We start from the raw sequence: 21,786 nt of genomic DNA, 5'->3' as shown, positions 1-21,786 counted from the left end.
TACTGTTTGCACCAGTTTTACCCTTGTTTCTTGTTAATATTACTAAGGGGTCATAGTTAAGCACTAGAGAAGTCATTGTTAAATAACATGTGCTTATGTATATATAGCTTTTTGCTACTTATTCTTCTTTGGTTATATAATGCTTGATGTGGTATAAGCCAAGAGAAGGACCTGTAGACCTATAGAAGAAAACCTGTTAAAAATAGATGATTCTTTGTAATTTACATAATAATTATAGCTTTCTACATGCAGCCCTGCTCTACTTTAGCCCCAACCCTGCTAATATGGAAATCTATAGCTGAAATTACATATTTTCTATTGATTTTGCCAATCTATCCCTCAACCCTTGTACCTGTTAATTGAGGCAACTGTGGCAAAACAAGAACTGGAAAAACAAGTAACAGGTGGCAGAAAACATTGGAAATATATAATTTGGGCTATATGTTTGCAAATTAGGCATGTTAGAGGTGAATTTCTTGTTGTTCATATTTTGATTTAAAAATAAAATGAATATACCACTTGATGCCTTTTTGTATGTTTTTTACAAATATAATAATTGCTTATTTTGCTAGTTCAAGTTTAAGCACTTTTTGACCTTACTTAACCTAACAAATTTTGGCAGTGAAAAACATACATTATTTTGTCAAAAATGACCAAAAACACATACCTTAATTGAAAATTTGGCATCAAAGAAGAAGAAATACAGCATAATATTGTAAAATTTATTAATCCAACTTAATTGTGGAAAATCAGTGCTCATAGATTATACAACATGTAAAAAATGGATTAATAATGAAACAGTAAGTTTGAGACCAATGTTTTAAGCTTTCTTATACCCAAAAACTATTTGAGTATACTTTGGTCATTTTCAAGAGCTCAAAAACTTGTACTTGAAGCACTTATTATGTTTGTAAAAAATAAAAAAGGGCATCAAGGAGTATGTTCACTTTATTTGTAAATCAAACATATGAACAACAAAAAATTTACCAATTATTAGTATAGCTGCACAATTTTCCCCTGGGTATGTAGGCTTAGTGGAAGGTCACTTATACCTGATCATGTCCCTAATGTTTTTACTTGGTTGAAAAAAAATCCAAAGAAAGTTCCTATTGAAAAGGAAAGAGATCAAAAGTGAGATTGAATTTGTCATAGCTTGGAGGTTTGTCCCTTCAGTCTGTTTAAAGAAAACAGATTCATAATTGAAGCTTTGTTCATTTCAATCTTAGGGATAATCTACATTTGTTACACTTAATTAAATGGTTGTAAAGGGATACTTTTATTTATTTGTCTTGTTTGTTTTCTACATAATTTTTTAATCTTTAAATTGATATACATTTCTTACAAATTAATTAGTCATATCATAGTTCCACTTGCAAGTTTTGACCTACTTTTTAACCCTGGTCTCAAAATTGACTATAAATTTATTGAAGCTAGGAAACATAGAACTCCTCTCTGTTTAAAAGAAAATGGATGGACATAGGTAGGTTTTAATACACTAAAGTCCTAGGGCTATGGAAATTAAAAAAAAAAACAATGAAGATTAACTTTAAAATTCTGGACATGACATAAATATGACATTCACAAAGAAAAACCATTCACAAAATTTTACTTTTGTGCTCAGTTGCCAACCTGAGCAATTGCCCTAAATTTTTAAACCTTGCAAAACATTCACCAGCCAATTCTTATGACCTACACTGTTGTCTGTACACCAAAAATTCATGGAAAAGGAAGGACCACCTTACTGACATTTCTTCCTTTGTACTTATATTTAATGGGTTTAAAAGAAAGCTCCTATGGCTAAGTCAGAAGCCTAGTAAAGGACCAGGTAATCCTTTAGACAGGAAGTGCAATAGGAAGCTAGGAGCCAGTCATCCTATGCTTTTGCATGTCCTTCCTGCTTACTGACCCCAGATTTCTCTAGGTAACCTGTTAAGTTTGGGCCAATTCTGGCTGAACTTACAGAGTTACATCACTGACCTTCGTCCCAAACCAAATAAACTGCTAATGCCAGAAATTAAACCTGTGCCCTTTGGATAAAGGATTCTCAACCTAGAGTGCCAGCCACTTAGGAAGGAATACAAATGTCACCAGAGAACAAAAATTATTTGGAAAAAAGAAAATATTGAAAAAAAAAAATAACTCAAGTCATAGTTGCTCATTGCTGTCCCACAAACAATATGTATTTCATTAAGACAAATAAATTTTTAAACAGGTATCAACAAAACTCCATCAGGGATTGTATTTACTTAAGGTACAATCAGCAATATTAATGCTTAGTTTTGTGATATTCTGGTTTTGAAATAATAAAAAAAGAGAAATTATATGTTCTACTTGTTTTCCACAACCCCATTTGAGAAAAATCATTTGTAACAACAATATACCCATGGTTGGCTCAGAATCTCTCTAAAATTCTTTAAACAGAAGGAATTTAAAAAAAAATTATACTCATCAGCAAGAAAAATATTAACATAACTCTCTAAACTTGGCACTTTTTAAGACAATTTTTAGCAAAGCAAATGCAAAACTTTAATGGTGTCCTATGTCATCTAAAAAAAAACAACATTAAAATGTGTCAAATGAATTTTGATGTAAGATGCCTCTAATACTTTCAGTTGAATCTGTGAAATGAAGGGTCAGGTATTCCTTTACATTTTATACAATATATAAAAAGAAAAACAGTTCAAATTTTTTCACAAAAGAAGAAGCTTGATGTAAAAAAATAAATATATTTTTAACAGAAAGCAACTGACATCAATGAAATCAAATAAAACAAAAATTCATGGAGAATAAATAATATAAGCCATATATTTAACCTATAATGAGGTGGCATAAAAGATTATTTTTAGAATTAGAAAAAACAGTGTTATGGCTTAAAGTTCTGCTCAATCAACAGGAGTTGTCTAAGGCCAGAATAATTAAGAACTAAGGCCAGAGAAAAAGAAACTGATAACCAAAAAAATAAGGCACCCAAAAATTTCAGGACCCTTTAGAGGGAAAAGAAGTAGAAGTAGGTACTTCAAAATACCTTCCTGGGAAATACTTTAGCCTGTAGACACATCCCTGAAAGTTTCATTTTCCTAGCCTAACCTCTTTCAAAGATAGCCAAAAGTAGCTAAAGTAAAATTTTACCCCTACTGTATCTTAAAAATCCAGTTTAAATAGCAGTCTCAACAAATATAGACTATATAAAAGGCTATAGGTATTGGCCTAATCATTCTAAATTTTTTCCAACTAATAATTATAGGATGGTTTAGAAACTAGACCTGTTTGATATAATATCATTTGACTAATTCACCAATGTGATAGCTGCCTCCCTAAGAATCAACCTTTTTAATAACAAAAAAACTTTTCTTCTGACTCCTTATGAAGCTTAGCCTATGCAAGACAGGCCTAGAACACCAAAAACCCTTTAGATACTAAGGAATATGCATAATATTACTTACAGGTCACTGAAAAGCTAAGATTATTTCTATTATTTACAGTTTCCTTGTCTTTTCTCTAGACTTAACGATTTCACATGTTTATCCATTTAAAAAAATATATAGCATTGACGTCACAATCCTCAAATAATCTTTTTATTTGGGGGTTATAAAGTGCCAGCCCACGGACAAGTAATCTTGAGCGTTTGTGGGGATAATCCGACTAACCTCTGACGTCATATGTGTCTAAAGAAACGCTTGGATTAATCAGATTAATAATCGGACAAGTAAAGAAACGCACCCAAAATTTTCTATCCTCAGGGTACAAGGCCACTGGTTTTAGGCTAAAAAATGTCAAGAATTTTGCTCAGAGCAGTTCCTAGGTCATTAAACTGTATTGAAAGCAGTCTTGCTAGTGGAGTCAACCATTTTTCTTGTTCAACAATAATGGAAAAAGGACATAGGTTGTTTATATTTTTTAATAGGCTAGTCTAGTTTCAGGACTCTGTTTTCAGGCCATACTGAAGATGATTCAGATTGTGCTCTTGTGTTCTTTTCTTTCTGAACATAATAATCACTACTATTATAATTGCATCACTAGCCCTGTCAACAAAAGCCTGAACATAGCAGAAGAGGCATAATTCAGAAAGTCTCACTCCAGTTCATTCCAAACTTTCAAGACTAGCCTAGGTTTTATATGGGGGTTATGTTAGCTTTTATTAATTGAAAGGGAATGGGCAAAATTTTCTGGTTTAATTGGGTAATGACTCTGGAAATTTACAGCTTTCAACTAATTACATCACTGGCACTAGACTCGAGAATGAAGACCTTAAAGCTCTCAGATGGATTAAGGTGATTAAGGTAAGGTGATTTAGACCTGTCATGTAAAATATACAAAAGGGTAGACTTAGCAGCTTGGCAATATCATCTTAGAGTATGTTTTTTGCCCTGGATTCATTGCTAAAAGTTTAAATTACCCAACTCAACTACTTTTCAGGACAGCAAGAAACCTCTAAACTAGAAGTGTACATTTTTGTACTCCATTTTGAAAGCCTGGCAATGCAAGGTGTCTTTTGATTTATCTCACCTCTTTGTCATGCTCAGAGTACTTGACAAAATTTTCCATGACAAAATCACTTTGCCTCTTTCCTCAAAGTCAGTTTTAAAATTGTTTATGTTTGTAAACTTTAAGTAGTATTTGTGACAACAAATTGCACTCAAATGGTCAATTTAGAATAGTGAAAGCTGGAACCATAAGCAGATTGCTGACTGTCACCCCTTTCCTCCCCTACCATCTAATCCAAACTTGGTAAAATTCTAGTTGATTGACTTTTTGCTATCTCAGAAAGGGTTTAGGTTAGGATAATGAAACTTTCAGGGATGAATCTACAGACTAAATTATGTTCCAGGAAGGTATTTTGAAGCAACTACCTCCACTCCTTCTCCCTCTAGAGGGCCCTGACCTTTGATGACCTTTAAAAATATGTGTGTTATAAAAGTGAAACCTTGCAAAGTAGATCTTCTGCTTAATTGAAGTACAACAAAATTGTTTTCAGTTTCATAACTTTGCTTAATTCTATTTGAAAAGGTTTTAAAAATATGCAAATACATTTCCTAAATTTAGAAGAAGAAAAAACATTGATATGGCTCAAAATTCTACTCAAATAACAGGAATTGCAACCCAACCTCTTGTAACAAACTTTTCTATCAAAGAATGAAACTAAACAGTGTTTGAACATTTTCTTTTAGATATTTTGAATCATGGAATAATAAAACACAAGCAAAATCTCTGAGCCATATTGGAGTAAGATGTTTGAATATGTAATAAGTGCTTTCCCCCTTAAAATATGGGGTGGCCAAATTAAAAAAAAATCAAATCAAATTATCTTATAGTTATATGTGGGGAGCTTACACCCTCCTCCCCACCCCATTTACACTTCAGTAGCTTTTGTCTCATAGATTCAAGAATGAAAAGTATTACACTAAGCTATATTAGAACAATTGCATAGCTTTAAAAATAGATACAGTTGTATGACTTAAATTGTTAAATATTCTGTAGTAATACTTCAAAAATTAATTAGTAAATAATACCCTTAAGAAACAAGAAACAAATTTGTTTTCCACTAAGGGGTTACAAAGCTCTAATGTATATATCATGAAATTATGCATTCTTGATGTTCTTGAATACCCTTTTTTTTAAAATAATGCTCTGCAAGATGCCCTTCCACATACTCTTCTCTTCTACCATAAGTGGGCATTGTTTCCTGGACAGCCTGCCATCATCTTTATTTATTTATTAATACCAAAATATGGCAAGCTTTAATCAAGCTTGTTGCTCTAAACATAATAAAAAAAAGTTACAACAATGCTGACAATATTGTACACACATACAAATCTATGAATAATAACACACTAAGAAAACATACAGGTCACAAAACAACTAATGCAAAAAAAAAAAAAAATCAAAACAGATTGTGATAAGACCTAGTATGGAAATCTGTAGAGGCCAAACTACTATTATTTTAATCCAAAAACATGGTAAGCTATAATTTTGTCACAACAAATGTATCGACAACTACAACAAACACTGACAAATAATGCTATAAAGGATTTAAAAATGATATACTTTGAAAATGTGTTTCTACTAGTTTTGATTTGAATGCATTTATATTATATGTTAGAAATGCTTCAGGTGGAAGTTCATTCCATGGCTTCCAGACCCAGCTATAAAATGAATGTTGGCCTATTTTTCTTAGTGAAATTGAAGGGTATAATTTAAGTGGGTGATAACAGGTCTTATTGTTGTCATTGAATGTGAAGAACTGATATGTAGTTATATTATTAATGCCTTTGATTATATGGGTGTTACTAATGTCTGCCCTATCCCTTCAGAATTGAACACTTGGTAATCCTAACCTGTGCAGTCTATTTTCATAGAGGAAATGTTTCAAATATGGTACAAGCTTAGTTGCTCTTTGCTGTATTTTTTTCAATCCTTGCTCTGTCTTTTTTATTCATTGGATACCATACTGACAGAAAATATTCAAGCATAAGTTGAACTGTTGATTTATAAACAGCAATGAATGAACAGAGATTAAACTTACAAAAAGTGCATTTTAGACATAATAGCTAATAGTTTGCCTTACAAGTTACTTCAGAGATATGCCTGTCAAACCTAAGACCAGAACCAAAATGAACACCAAGGTCATGGACATTTTCAACAGGTAAAATTGAATAGCCAGCAAGATGATAATGGTAACTTTGAGCTAGTTTGTGAAAGTAATGGACGACTCTATGCTTATTTTTGTTGGCAAATAGAGTTGACAGTACATCAATTATGTGCTGTGTCCAAGTTCTCTTGTAGCAATAAAACTTCATCTGAATTTGTCAAGGAGCAGTAAAGCTGCATCTGAAAAGAGTTTAACCATAGAATGGCAGAGAACAAGAGGTAAGCCGTTGATAAAAAGGCAGAAAAGTACTGGACCAAGACAACTATCTTGTGGAATGCCACTTAAAACCTTCTCAGCAGATGACAAAGCATCACCTACAATCACATTTTGCATCCTGCCTGTTAGATAATCACCAATCCAATTCAATGTTTGGGCACCAAGGTGATATACCTCATATTTTTGAAGTAAAAGGGGATCTTATCTAAATCTTATCAAATACCTTAGAAAAATCTATATAAATGCAATCAAACATAAGACCTTCATCTGTCATTCTATGGAAGTCAGTAACTACTTCAAAAGCTGTGTATTACATGATTGTTTTTTACAAAATCCATGTTGAGATTGATGCCAAAGAAGATTTGAATCAAATAATTTTGTATTCTCTTGATAATTAGTTTTTTCCATAGTTCTGGAAAAAATTGATGTGTTTGATATTTACATATAGTTTTTAAATTGTGCTTTTGTGCCACTTTTATACAGGGGTTTGATTATTGCTTTTTTCCATGCTGAAGGGCAAGTACCAGACACAGATTATTCAAATATGTCAATGATTCAGTGAGTACTATTGCAAGTTCATGGATCATATGGTCTGAAAATTCAAGTTCATGGATCATATGGTCTGAAAATCCAGGAATTTCTGGTGATTTGGTAGTGTCAAGATGCTGCAAGTCCTCAAAAACTTGTTGATCATTGAAATTAGAATCATCAAAATCTGTTGTGAAATTGGTTGAAAAAGTGGGATCAGTAAAAGTTTCACACAGGGTTGTGTAAAAACAGATGAAAAAAGTTTATAAAAATGTTCACCTTTCTCTTTATCATTATCTGTGTTTTGTCTGTGTTTCTGGGTCAGTGAATGAAGTTGAGGATGGAGACTGTGAAGTATGGTTTTTTCTTATATATTTCCAAAGCCGTTTTGGGCAACATTGAGCTAAATGCAATGATAGAAGATTCAAGTGACTCACAATTTGACCAAATAAGCCAAGTTGCTCTATTTCTTACTCTTTTATGTCTATCCATGACTTGGTGCTTCTTATTTTAATGTGCTCATGCTATGTATCATTTTTTTCTCTAACAGCTTGTAGAATGTCTCAAGGAAGATTGCCTATTTTTACAAAGCTGCCTATTAACAATCATCAGAATAAACTTGTTTTGACCTGCTACCAAAGCTTCATGCTCAAATACCTCATTAACAGTGTAATTATTTTCCTTCAACTGTTATATGATATGTATTGATAAAACGAAATTTTGGAAAGACTCATATTCTCATTTAGTTTAATTATACTTAAGGATCCGACTTCGAGGAGCAGAATCATCACCTGAATATTTTAACAACACTTTAAGAACAGTTTGATCACTTCTTCCTAATGGAGGTAGGAACTCATATTTCTAACATCATCAGGAGATTTTGTTATTACCAAGTCAAGGACTGAAGGAGTCAAATCATTCCAAAATCGTGTAGGCTCCTGAATGTGTTGGCATAGGTATGTGTCCTGCAGTTTTTGAAGGAAATGATGCTTGATTGATCAGAAAGGGATGTTTTTTGAATTTTCCAATCAATGGAAGGTAGGTTAATATCACCCACCATTAATACCCTTGCACTAACCATTGGAACATTGTGAAGATACTGTAATAAATGTGCATTATTGTTTGGAGATAACTCATTAACACTAGGACTTCTATACACTGCAACAATTCTAATACTATTTGTAGACCTAGGCAATTTTACATCAATCACTAAAAATACATTAATACTCAGAGCTAAAGGATCATTTACTTCTGTGTACTTAAGCAACAAATAAACATGAAGAAAAATTCCACATTTATAGTTAGCATTCACTAATAAAGTGTAACCTTCAACCTGTTGAAAAATATGCTTTGGGCTGTGCACAATTCTTAGGCAAAGTTTTGGTAACAACAGCAACATGAGGCTTATGCACTGACATCAGTGACTGGAATTCTTCAACTTTACTCAATAAAATATCTGCATTGATGTAGAGCACAAGGAAATTATTGTGCCATAGCTGCTAGCCTTAGGATTTGCGAGCTACTTTCACCTCAAAAAGAGTTGGTTTTTGCAAGTTCTAGACCACCCTTTCCTTCTCTAATTTTCCAACCTGATTCTCCTGCTGCCCCTTTTTGGTTAAGCTCCTCTTTTAGAGCATCATACCTTTTCTTTTGAGCAAGCTCCAGTTTTTGTGCAATTGTGAGAAAAATTAAAAGTCAGGTATGAGGATTTTATGCTGTTTAGATTGCCACTCAAGAATAAAGAAGTCGCATCACATTCTATGGGGCTAAAGAAAAAGTGTTTGATTGGATGACATTTTCTGTTATTCAGTTTTCTCAATCAAACCGAAAATGAACATCTGAAAGGACAGTTCTGCAAAATTACTTCATTCAGGAGCTTCAAATCAACCTCATTTTGACTCATCTTAGTAGTACAGTTTAGATCTTCTTGAAGTCCAAATACAACAAAATTTTCTGCTTCATGACCAAATCTTCTACTATATCATTGGCTGTTTCTTTGCTATTTATTTCATCTTTCAACTTTTTGCTAAGGTTATCAAACTTGACTTAGAGCGATGTAATAGCGTGCTTCTCTACATCCTTGACATAACATTTGGCAGAAACTTCTTTTTCTAGCTTTGTTAATTGAACACTTATTGGTACAAGTAGTTTTTAAAATTTATATTGAAGCTTTGTTTTGATAGTTGAAAATGAAGACCTAATTTTGCTCTTTATTACATCTTTTATGTCACTGGGTGTTATTCCTTGGGTTCCAGAGCCCTTTTGCTTACAGATAGGACAATGCCAGAGTGACCCAAGACGACATGTCATCTTGGTAAACAAATCATACTCTGACTTGGTCATTTCAATGCATAACCGTGATTCACACATATCGCATGAAAGGGCACAACTATCATCCTTTAGCCCTATATCACATGCTTTGCAGCAATCTAGATCTTTTCTTGGTGATTGTCTCTGGCGTTTGCTGCTCATTTCCGATTCGTACCAGAGTGCTACAGTGATCTTTGAAACCGTGTGATTTTTGAAACCGTGACAACACTGCTCATGCACGAAATTCAAAATTGAGTCGGTTGGTGCGCTGGATTTGGGATCCTTTGTCTGAAAGGACGCGGGTTTGAATCCCAGTGTACCCAATTGTTCAGTTTGAGATGGGAGTCAGTGGCGTGACAGTGTAAGCTTAGCCAGAGTTGACCCAGCTTTAAATGGGTACCTGGAGGAATCTGGGGAAGGTAAATAGGAAGGGTGTGCGAAAGCACAGGATGGTTGGCCCCCAACCCCCCATTGCACTTCCTGGCTGAAGGGCCAAGAAACGGAGATCAGCACTGCCGGTAGGGACTGTAAAGTCTAATGCCATATCCTTTACCTTTTTTTTTTTTTTATCAATATAAGTAGCACTAAGTATAAACGAAAATGGCTGGGTCATTTCAGAGCTTATTAAAAGCCAACATTCGAAATTCCAGCTAATTTAAAATAGATATCAGACATGTGCTTTTAACAGCATTTTCAACTTTTTCTTATTCAATATTCTGGGCAGGGACTCCTATCATTTATAGACTTAACATACCATTTTGTCATTCCTTCAAAATAATATCCTAGATAGTTTTTTTTTGATGATCACATTGTTCGAATTTTTATTCAACTGGATGTGTCAAAAATCAGTTTACTTGGTGTCTATCAGATAAACATCAATGTGGGTCAACTTTTCAACTTTTTTTTTCAAACTTGAACATCAAATAAATAGATTTTAGATACTTGTGGTTGAAGAAAAATTAAACAATGAGATCACTAGATTAATGTATCTAGCAGTGAAGGAATGATAAATTGGTTTGTTCAATCTTTAAACAACTTTGCTTGAAAAATGACCAGTAATTTTTATGAAATCAGTTTATGTGATGCTGCTATAGAATTATCCCCAGATGCCTGGGCGGCACACCTCACACTGTAACGAAATGTCAGGTTTTTGATGCTCTGCTTTCATGCCAATCCTCCAAGGGAGAGCTTGTTGGTCAAGAATGTTGGGGTTTCTAAGCAAACCATTGTGGATTGGAGTCAGTTCTGTATATGTATGTCACTCAATCTCTGCTCCTTTGTGGGAAGAAGGAGTAATTGTTGAGATAGATGAAGCAAAGTTTGGCAAGCATAAGTACAATCATGGTCATATTGTCAATGGTGTTTCAGTATTTGGGGATATAGAGTGATGGACTAGAAATTCATTGTACCAGATAAAATTAGAACCACGCTGTTGGGAATTAACAAGACGGAATCCTGCCAGGTACGGCAATAATCAATGACCATTTGAAGGCCTATGACTGCCTGGCCAACCAGGGCTACCAACATTTACACATCAATCACAGGCTATATTTTATTGACCATACAGCAGGAACCCACACCCAAAATATCAAACTATGATGGAGGGACGCCCAGGATTCTATTTCCACTTACTGCAGAAGAGAAGACAATATTGAAGGATATCTTGTAGAGTTCTATTTAGAAAAGAAGTATTCAAACACCTTGAGAAAGTATTATTTTACGAAATATATATTGGAGATTTATAATTTTTTATTATTTATTACTTATATAATTTATTGTAAACTCCTCCACTGCCCTTGCGCTATCACGGACTGAATTAGAAGTAGTTATATCCAATGAATGGCATCAATGTCATTTGAAGGACGGGTACATGGTACAAGACCTCGAGGCCGACCTTGCAAGAGATAATATGACAACTTCAATGGCCAAAACCTCCTGCAACTCCCGCATCAGGCACCAGACAGAACCGAGTACCATTGCTATATTCAATGACAAGTGAGAAGAGATGAAGCCTCAATACAACCACAGAGACTGGGTGGGATGTAAGTCACTTCCCCTTAGTGAACTAAAAAAAAAAATTAAGGGTATTATTTGATAATTGATTTGAAATGTTACAACAGGAAACTTGATAATTTAAGGCATATAATCAAATTCTTTTTAAGCAATGCATTTGTTTTTCATATAGTTTGTGCAATGATCTTCATTCTTGAAGCTATAAGACAAAAGTTCCTAAAGTATAAACAGGGGAAATGAGGGGTGGGGTGAAAGCTCCCCGCATAGAACTATAGCATAATCAATATTTGTTTTAAATTAGTTTTTTTTGCAACCCCTTAATATTTTAAGGGGGCAGCCACTTAACACATATTCAGACATCTTACTCCTATAAGGCTCAAAATTTTGCTTTTATTTTATACATCTGCTATTTAGAGTATCTCAAAATGTTTTTCACTGCTTAATTTCATTCTTTGGTCGAAAGGTTAGCTGCAAAGAGTTGGATCAGATGGTAGATGGAGGCAGAGCATGGCAATCTACTCATTGCGCCTCTGCTTATACTTATCTATATTGACAATTTTAGTGCAACTTGTTTCATTAAACACAATTGAAAGTTTACAGAAGTAATAAACTTACATTTGTTTAGGTTTTATTTTCAGGGAAGAGGCTAAACAAGTTTGTCATTGAAAATTTTATCATGCACTTTCTGTGTGGATATACAGCAAGATAACTCAGAAGATACCTTGGAGTTTCAGGCTTTCAAAACAATGTTTATGCACTTTCTCAGGAACTGCTTAGGGTGTTAAGTTGAAGTTTTGGGGTATGTTGAGGGAGGGGGCACTGAATGTAGGTGCTTCTTTTTGGGGGGAGGGTGGAAGAGGAACGCATGATAAAGTAGTGAGATAAATTAAAAGACACTATGTGTCTTCAGGATATCAAAATATGATATTGGCAATATTTTGGGAGCCTTGCACTGTCTTGCTTTCCAAAAGACCCAACTGAAATTTCTGTTGGAAGTCTCGACTCATAGCACATTTTTAAGGGGATATGATACTTTAAAATCAATTAGCAAGCTTCCGTGTTGGCTGGCTATCACAAGGACAAAAGCAGATTATGTGACACGAATATTTTTGGCCTGTTTTTTTTCTGAACTTTAAAAGAAAATTCTGCTCCATTTAATTGAAAAACAAAATTCACACACTTTCTGATGATGCAAGTTTCATTAAAATAGAATATTTATGTCTCCGGCACAAAATGTGAAAAGTTAAATGATTTTTCTAATATTTCTGAGAAAGTAGGTTTTGGCTTTTTATTTTCTGTCATTACTTTGGATCTCTTATGCTCAGAAGTTTTCATGAATCTAGTTCTTTCCGAGGAGGGAGGGGATTTCAGGCATGACTTTAAAAACAATCAGATATTTAAAAGTTTTTTTTTTTTCAAATGAAAGAAAGGACAATTTTCTAGGGAAATTGTCCATGGGAAATTTTTGTCGGAGAATTTTCAGCGAGGATGGAGTTATCTGGAGATTTTTTTTTTTGGGGGGGGGGGGGTTTACACGGCATTAATTTTTCGTGGTGTAATTTTTCGTCTGTGAGTTTCCAGAGAGGGGAGACGTATTTCCTGGCATTAATTGAAAAACAATCACAAATTAAATGGAATTTTTTTTCTCAACTGAAAGTGAGGAGCAACGTTCTTGTCATCCCAAACACAGGGTTCCCACGCATCCTGGAAAACCGGCAAAAAAAAAAAAAAAATCAAAGACCAATTTTTCTGTTATGGAAAATGGGTGAAGAACATAAAATGTCCTGGAAACTTTTCAGTTGTCCTGGAAAATAATTTCCCTTCCTTGTGGATGAACACAAACGCGTTAAGCATTTAACGCATTAACGTCTGTTTCTTTTAACAGCTTTTAACAATAGTAATCTTTTAATCAAGTAATCTTTTAATAAGCAAATGAATAAGTAAATATTAGCTGATATCTAAAGTGCTGTTTTATTTCCCTTGCAATGTATTATTCTTTATTTTTCTCCTTAATTTCTACCTATATATTATTTATTGAAAAAAATAAAATCAAACAAAAGATAATATTTCACTTCATTTGTTAGCTGAATTCTAAATGTTGAAAGATGGTATTTAATATATATATATATATATATATATATATATATATATATATATATATATATATATATATATATATATATATATATATATATATATATATATGTGTGTGTGTGTTTGTGTGTGTGTTTTTTTATTTGAAGTATTAGCCTGAAGTAACTTCAGATGATAATTAGTTAGAACATTTATTTATTTACTTAGGCTTTGTCTACTTCAGAATGATAAAACAGCCTTGATGTACAAAGGATGAGACGCTGTAAAGGGCGCCTATCAGTTTTGTGCTGCAGTGGTAGAGGATCACAATGGCCCTCTGGCAGTCTTCTACCCTAGATGACGAATCCTAAAACAGACCAAATTTATAAATTGGGAGGGATAGATGAATAACAGAGAAGAATCCTGTGGTTAAATCCGTGAATTAATTTTTTTATCCAGAAATAACACTGTTTCTATAATCATTTAAAGCCAGATTCTTATTTTATTTATTCGTATAGACTACCATTGATACTCGTTAAAGATAAATTATAAGTGCACAATAAAGCATGTTTTGTCCTTTTATTGGATTTTAAAGATAAAAAAGAGGTATTAAATGTATTAAAATTAGAAGACATGTTTGAATTAAAACTGAAATATCTTCAGGCAGAGCCAAATGTCCCCCTTTTTATATACAGCTGTATAGAGGCATTGTAAACCCATAAATGAGAGTCCTCGGCCTCTCCCAAGTGAAGAATCCTAAAGACGTGCATGGACTAGATTAACCTAAATTAACCAATACTGAAACAACAAAATGCAGTTTAGCAGCTAACTATGTAAAATGAGTACTAAAGTGTAATGTAGTGTGTAAAGTAAGTATTATAGGCTACATACTATAATACAAGTAACCAATACTGAAACAACAAAGAGAAATCTAGCAACTAACTATGTAAAATGAGCATTAAAGTGTAATGTAGTGTGTACAGTAAGTATAATACATAAAAACTGTTAACATAAGCAGTAATTGATTTTCAAATTGACGTTCTACTTTTTACACATGATTGAGTGACAACGTCAGGAAGACAGTGTAAATTCAAGTTTGAGTGGGCAGAAAACCTCTAGTTCAAGGACTTGCTAAGGGAAGTGTCTGGAGATGTACATGGTGTCAAGCACGGATCCAGAGCCTTAATTTGGGAGGGGTGGCAGTGGCAAAAGGAGAAAGTGGAACATCCCCTTCCCTCTACAATTTTAAAATAACTGAACTAGGCCGAGTTTATTATCGACGTAACGTAACGCAACGGAAGATCAACTGGCTCACTTTGCCGCTTGTGCAAGACATTGGGGAACTTTGTCGAAGTCGTGATTGCCACTAGACGTCGATATCCGTTGGCCAATCAGAGGCGACCCCAGTCAAAGGCAAGGTTACATACTCATTTCCTGTTGCATTTGGCCAGTTTGTAATATCTTCGATTGCTCTTTGATACCATCATGGTGTTGTAAGTTTGCAATATAAGATGAATGTATAATCTAGCATCGGGACGCCAACTTGAAAGGCTCCTGTAGAAATGGGACAAAAGAATATAGAAAAATTCAATGTCCGAGAACGCACCCATTGTTTAAATGTCAGTGTTTAAGGATAAGGGGATTGTTTCTAATATTGTTACTGGTACTGTTGGCAAATGTACTCAAATGTAAAAAAAGGGCAAGAAATAAGAAAAAGCCTAGTCAGTTGGTTGGGAAAAAAGAAAGGTTTTGCTGAGACTGCAAAACTTTCCCAATCAAGGTGAAAAGTAGACGCAGCAAAAGAATGACAGAAGATGAACAGTGCATTGTGACGCAGTGGACAACAAACTGATGCGCCAGTTTATTTTTTGTCAAAAATTTTTCTCTATGAGACTAGACGAGAACTGAATCAGGCTCAGAATATGACTTCAAGATAAAAAAGGACAAATTGGTAAAGGGGGTGATAAATGGTGCTAGTATACCTGGCCGTAGCAGCAGGAAATGTATCTTCCAAAGAATATTACTGCTCAAAGGACCTCGTTGAGCTACGCCCAAAAGGATAGTTGGCCCTATGATGCCCTGCAACAGGTTCCACGTTTGAGAAAAAATAAGTATAACCAGGTTGTCACGGGAAATGTTAAATATATACTCACTTAACTATGACTCCTGATTGGTATTAGGTGACCCATGCATCCTAAATCTCTTTACAGTAGGATCCAAGGCCGTTTGACATATAGAAATATACAACCTTGGCCCTTATAATTGATGATCAGCCGGTATCCTCATCACAACTGTAAGCTATTTCAGTGACACCAAATCAGGCAGACATTAGATTGCTGTCAGATGAATTGGCATCATTGTCAGGTACTTCATATAATGTTGTGTTGTTGCTAGCACTTAGGCAAACATTGAGAGCGTTGGTGAAGGAGTCTTGAATTTTTTCAAGTTCAATGACGGAAATAAAATTATTCCATTAGGATGTGGCCTATGTAATATGCATACTTTAGCTGTGTCTCTGGGGAGCAGTGATAAGTGATGACAACTTTTGCATGCTTATACATGTCATAGCACTGTAACTGTCCAACCTTCTTGTCTTGGGTCTGCACTCCCTTGGGCTCTCCCTAACAGGACAAAAGCATTTCAGTCTTGCGTTTATAACACATACCGTCTTTGAATAATTTTATTGCATGGACTTGTTTCATTGTTTTTTGTTTTTTTTTTAAGAAAACGATCGATTTGTCAGTCCTTATTTCTTGTATATAGTTCTCAATAGTATAATTTAGGAAGTATTCTAAAAAAAATCGTTTGGGATGGGTGATCGCCTCCCCCCTCGCATCTGTGCTTGCATGGGGGATATTGCAAGCACCACACAAAGTATTTTGAGATTGGTAATATTGGGCGTCTCAGCACTCAGGAGTCATGCATGGGGACATGGCCATGTCAAAATTTCAGAACATATAAACAGGGAGAGAAACACAATACGTTTTATGAGGAAGATTTCGACAGATGATGGAGAGGGATGTAGCTCCACAACAGAGACATACCAACAGCCAGTGTTCACGAGGACTTTGCCTTAAGGAGCACAGGATTTAGCTTTACAAAAGGTATATCCTTTTCAGCAAAATGACTGTTAAAAAGATGTGATAAATCAAAATAATTTATAATGACAATTTATGCCATTATCTATGCACAATATGCCTCGGTGTGAGCAAACGCAAACAATTTAGAAGTCCAATAATAGTTAATATTTTTAAACAGCGCTAAAACTTTTAATTTCCATCCGAATGAGCCCTCTCCCGATATTCTAGGAACTTTGGTTCCATACGATCACACCTAGAAAAAAAAACAATGAACACTCAGCCATGGTCTTTCTTTTGAAAAAAAGAAACGACAGAATTTCACATTTTTGCGAACGGGAGCTTGAAACGTGTGCAGTGGGATTCTTTGTTACATTAAATCTGGTGGTGCGATTCATATTAAGGTTCGTTGACTTTTAGGGGGTATTTCCCCCTTTTTCTACAATTAGGCATTTTTTTCCAGGATTGTAGCACTTGGTGGGTAACATTAAATTTAGTGAATTTTATATGTTTCAAATTATGCCTATCCTAAAGGCTATAAGGCATTAATGTTTAATTACTTATATTTTTTCCAGAGGTATTTTATATGGAAGGGGTGGTTTTATAAACTTTGAAGGGGGCTCATTTGATTCGAAATTGGAAATTTTAGTTCCCTTTTTACGAGTCAAAATTGATTGAGGGCAACTAGACCTCCCTCACGCCAGTCAAAATGCTGAGATAGAAATTTTGTTCAAAATGGTCCTAACGTTAAGTAACAAAAATGTTTGGGGAAACCACAGCTTTTTGAATCCGGGGGCAAGTGTTGTGCTCGAGGGCATATTAGGTTTTTATGGAAGGGTGGTTGTATGAACTTTGGAGGCGATTCATTTGATTGGAAATGGAAAGTTATAGTTATCTTTTAAGAATCAAAACTAATCAGAGGGCAGCTATCTCCCCCATGCCCTCTTCCCCAAATACATCTGATCAAATTTTTGAAATAGCCATTTTGTTCCAAACAGACTAAAGATCATGTAACAAAAACTTTTAGCGTTGACATAACCCTCAAAGCCCGGGGGCATATAAGGATTTTATGGAAGGGGTGGTTGTATAAACTTTGGAGGGGGCTTATTTGATTAGAAAATGAAAGTTCTAGTTTCATTTTTAAGAGTCAAAATGATCGTTGGGCAACAAGCCCCCCCCAGGGCTTATTTTCCCCAAATGCATCCAATGGAAATTTTGAGTTAACAATTTTGCTAAAAATTCTTCATGTGATATAATAGTGCCTCTGGGGTTGACACAGCCCCCCAAACCTTGGGGCAAAGGTTGTAAGTTATGCCCTGCGGCATCTAAGGTTGTTTTTATGGAAGGGGTAGTTTTATAAACTTTGGAGAAAGCTAATTTTTTAAGTCAAAATTGATTGGAAGGCAACAGCCCCCTCAGTCCACTTTTCCCCAAATGTATCCATTCGAACGTCTGAGATAACAATTTTGTTTGAAACAGTCAAAGATCATTAGAAATAGCTTAGTTGATTTGAAATTGAAAGTTATAGTTCTTTTTTAAGAGTCAAAAGGGATTGGAGGACAACCAGCTTCCCCCGCGCCCTCTTTTCCCCAAATATATCCGGTCGAAATTTCGAGATAACCATTTTGTTCAAAATTATCGAAAAATCATGTAACAATGCCTCCAGGGATGTTACAAGCCTGCATAGTCTGGGGTATGGGTTGTAAGTTATAAGCTGGGGGCATTTAAGGTTTATATTGAAAGGCGCTTGTATAAACCTTGGAGGAGGATCATTTGATTGGAAATTGAAAGACTAGTTGCCATTTTAAGAGTCAAGATTCATCTGAGGGTAACAGACCTGCCCCCCGTCGTCTTTTCCCCAAATGCATCCAGTCGAAATTTTTGGATAGTCATTTTGTACAAAATAGTCAAAAGATCACATGACAATGTTTTTAGGGTTGACACAACCCCCAAGAGCCTGGGGGGCAAGGGTTATAAGCTGTGGCTTGAGGACGTATCAGCTCCCAGTGCAAAGGGCTATGAGTTCTGCAAGTTGCTTATTGTTACTTTGTTAACTTTGATGCTTGGATTTACTGTTTTACAGGGCAACTTTGATTTACGGGGCGAGGGCTTTAATTTATGCATGCTGCTTATTGTTACTTTGATACTTCAGGTGGGAATAAAAATTTCACCATTGGAATCTGTATGGTCGAAAATTCTGACTGAATAGTTACACTGCCTCACCTTGAAAAACAAGGACATAAATTCTTTCTGCATGAGTAGCACTGATGTGTTTCCTTTTTTCTTCTACCAGGCTAGCGGGTTACCAGAATATCATTGAGAGATATTTAATGGCTCATTCGAACGGAAATTAAAATTTCTAGAGCCCGTTTTAAGTGACCCTAAAGATTAGAGCACAGTTTGCCCCCTCCCCCAAAGTCATCCAATCGAAATTTTGAAATAGCCATTTTACTCAATATACTTCAAAGGTCGAATAACTATGGAATAGACAAAATAAGCTAATAAATGAACTAGAGAAAGGGAACAGTCAACAAAAAGTCCATCTAGGAAAGTACTAGTAAGAAACTTTTGTTTGTTTATCATTAGAAGAGTATGCATGCATTTGTAAGTCTTTGTGCATTTCTGAAATAAAAAGCTTACTTCCACGCTTAAGTCTAGCTTAGAATCTAACTGTGCTAATAATTAATAGAACATAACATTAATTAGCACCAACGTTATTTTTCTTATTTTCAGGTTAGAGTCTGACACTTTTGGTGAACTTCAGGTACCAGCAGACAGGTACTATGGAGCACAAACCGTTCGATCTACAATGAACTTCCCTATTGGTGGCGATTGTGAACGAATGCCACTACCTGTAATTAAAGCTCTTGGTGTTCTGAAAAAGGCATGTGCTGAAGTCAATAGAAATTTTGGACTTGACCAAGAAGTGGCCAATGCTATATCTAAAGCTGCTGATGAGGTTATTGATGGCTCTTTGTATGAAAAACACTTTCCTCTAAGTATCTGGCAAACTGGTTCTGGTACTCAGAGCAACATGAATGCTAATGAAGTGATAAGCAACAGAGCTATTGAACTGCTCGGTGGAGAACTTGGAAGTAAAAAGCCAGTTCATCCCAATGATCACGTAAACAAAAGCCAAAGCTCAAATGACACATTTCCTACAGCAATGCACATTGCTGTTGCTGTAGAAACTCAGAATGTTCTGCTTCCCAACCTTCAAATGCTCCATGATGCCTTGAAGAAAAAATCTGAAGATTTTGCTGACATAATCAAAATAGGCAGAACACACACTCAAGATGCAACACCCCTTACTTTGGGTCAAGAGTTTAGTGGGTTTGCCCAACAAATAGCCTTTGGTATTGAAAGAATAAGAGTTAGCTTGCCACATGTGTACATGCTTGCTATTGGAGGTACTGCTGTTGGAACTGGGCTCAATGCACCTAAGGGTTATGATGAAGCTGTTGCTGCAAAAGTTGCTGAACTAACTGGGCTACCGTTTGTGACCGCCCCAAATAAATTTGAAGCACTAGCTGCTCATGATGCACTCATCCAATTCTCTGGAAGTTTGAATACTATAGCTACCAGTCTTATGAAAATTGCTAATGATATTCGTTTACTTGCTTCTGGCCCTAGATGTGGGCTTGGAGAACTTGCTCTTCCAGAAAACGAGCCAGGTAGTAGCATTATGCCTGGAAAAGTAAATCCAACTCAATGTGAAGCAATCACTATGGTAGCTGCCCAGGTGATGGGAAACCATGTAGCAGCCACTGTTGGTGGTAGCTTGGGACACTTTGAGCTAAATGTTTTTAAACCCATGATAGTTGCTAACGTTTTACGTTCTATCCGTCTAATTGGAGATAGCTCCAAAACCTTTACCACAAACTGTGTTGATGGCATTGATGCTAATAGAGATAATATTGACAAACTTCTTCATCAGTCGCTTATGTTAGTTACAGCTCTGAATCCGTATATTGGCTATGATAAAGCCGCTCAGATCGCTAAAAAAGCACATAAAGAAGGCACTACTTTGAAAAAGGCTGCAATGGATCTGGGCTATGTGTCTGAAGAAGATTTTGCCAAATGGGTGCGACCTGAGAATATGTTGGGTCCTAAATAATAGAAACTGATATTTCCTTGTACCTAATTATTTGCTGACTGATAAAGTGTTAATAAACTGTTTCATTGCTTCTTTTCCTCTTATTGTCAGAATTCTTAGTAATGAAAGTCTTTTTTCATTTTTCTACTGAACTGGAATAATAGGGATAAACGTTTATTGCTTTATATTTTGAATTTTGCCAAAAAGTAGATACATAGCGTCTAATAAATATTAGATGGATGACGCAAAGAAGTTTTCTTATTGAAAAGACTGCCAAAGATTTATAATTGGCAAGTTCATTTTGGAATTCAATTGTAAACAAATTCTTAGTTGCTTTTAATCAAACTATGCAATGTCATTTTACCTTTGCAAAGTAGATATTTTAAATAAAGTTGTATGCATCCCGATGAGTTACTATCAGAAACAGGCAAATATGTAAGAGGGGTGGGCAGGGGCGTTACTAGCCAAAATGTTTTGGGGGAACTATGGATTTCACTGACTGGTTGGTCATTTTTACCGCCTGTTTTTTTTTCAATAATTAGCATAATGTCCGTTTCGAATTCAAAACTTGAGAGTTCAACCCAAAGCATCATATAGCTTGAAGAAAATTAACCTCTCAGGTCAGATTCTCGTAAGAAGCATGGGTAGAACTGTTTAATGATTTAGTGGAGAAAGGAGTAACTAAAGAGGAATAAAGCGATAATATGATTTATATACAAACAGAGCTTAGAAGTGAGAAATTGGCAATTTCAGTTAGAATATACAGACAAAACACAGAATGAAGAAAATACAACACACGAACTTCATTTAAGAAGTCAAACGTC

General features: G+C 35.1%; 1 protein-coding gene across 2 annotated transcripts; it reads left to right on the top strand.

Annotated features, from left to right (window-relative positions):
• Positions 1-3,690: 3,690 nt before the first annotated feature.
• On the top strand, positions 3,691-21,054 carry LOC136030168 (fumarate hydratase, mitochondrial-like). 2 transcript variants are annotated; one of them, XM_065708907.1, is made up of 2 exons: positions 3,691-3,883; positions 19,600-21,054. In XM_065708907.1, exons 1-2 carry the CDS (start codon positions 3,771-3,773, stop codon positions 20,981-20,983), a joined length of 1,497 nt encoding a protein of 498 aa, XP_065564979.1. In that variant the 5' UTR covers positions 3,691-3,770; the 3' UTR covers positions 20,984-21,054. The 2 variants fall into 2 exon arrangements, with proteins under 2 accessions (XP_065564979.1, XP_065564980.1); XM_065708908.1 differs by having other exon boundaries at positions 3,699-3,741.
• The last annotated feature ends 732 nt before the right edge of the window (positions 21,055-21,786 follow it).

Source organism: Artemia franciscana, chromosome 8, assembly GCF_032884065.1.
Source record: "Artemia franciscana chromosome 8, ASM3288406v1, whole genome shotgun sequence".
Classification (NCBI taxonomy): domain Eukaryota; kingdom Metazoa; phylum Arthropoda; class Branchiopoda; order Anostraca; family Artemiidae; genus Artemia; species Artemia franciscana.
Note: the sequence above shows the minus strand (reverse complement) of the source record. Positions and strands in the feature narration are given on the sequence as shown.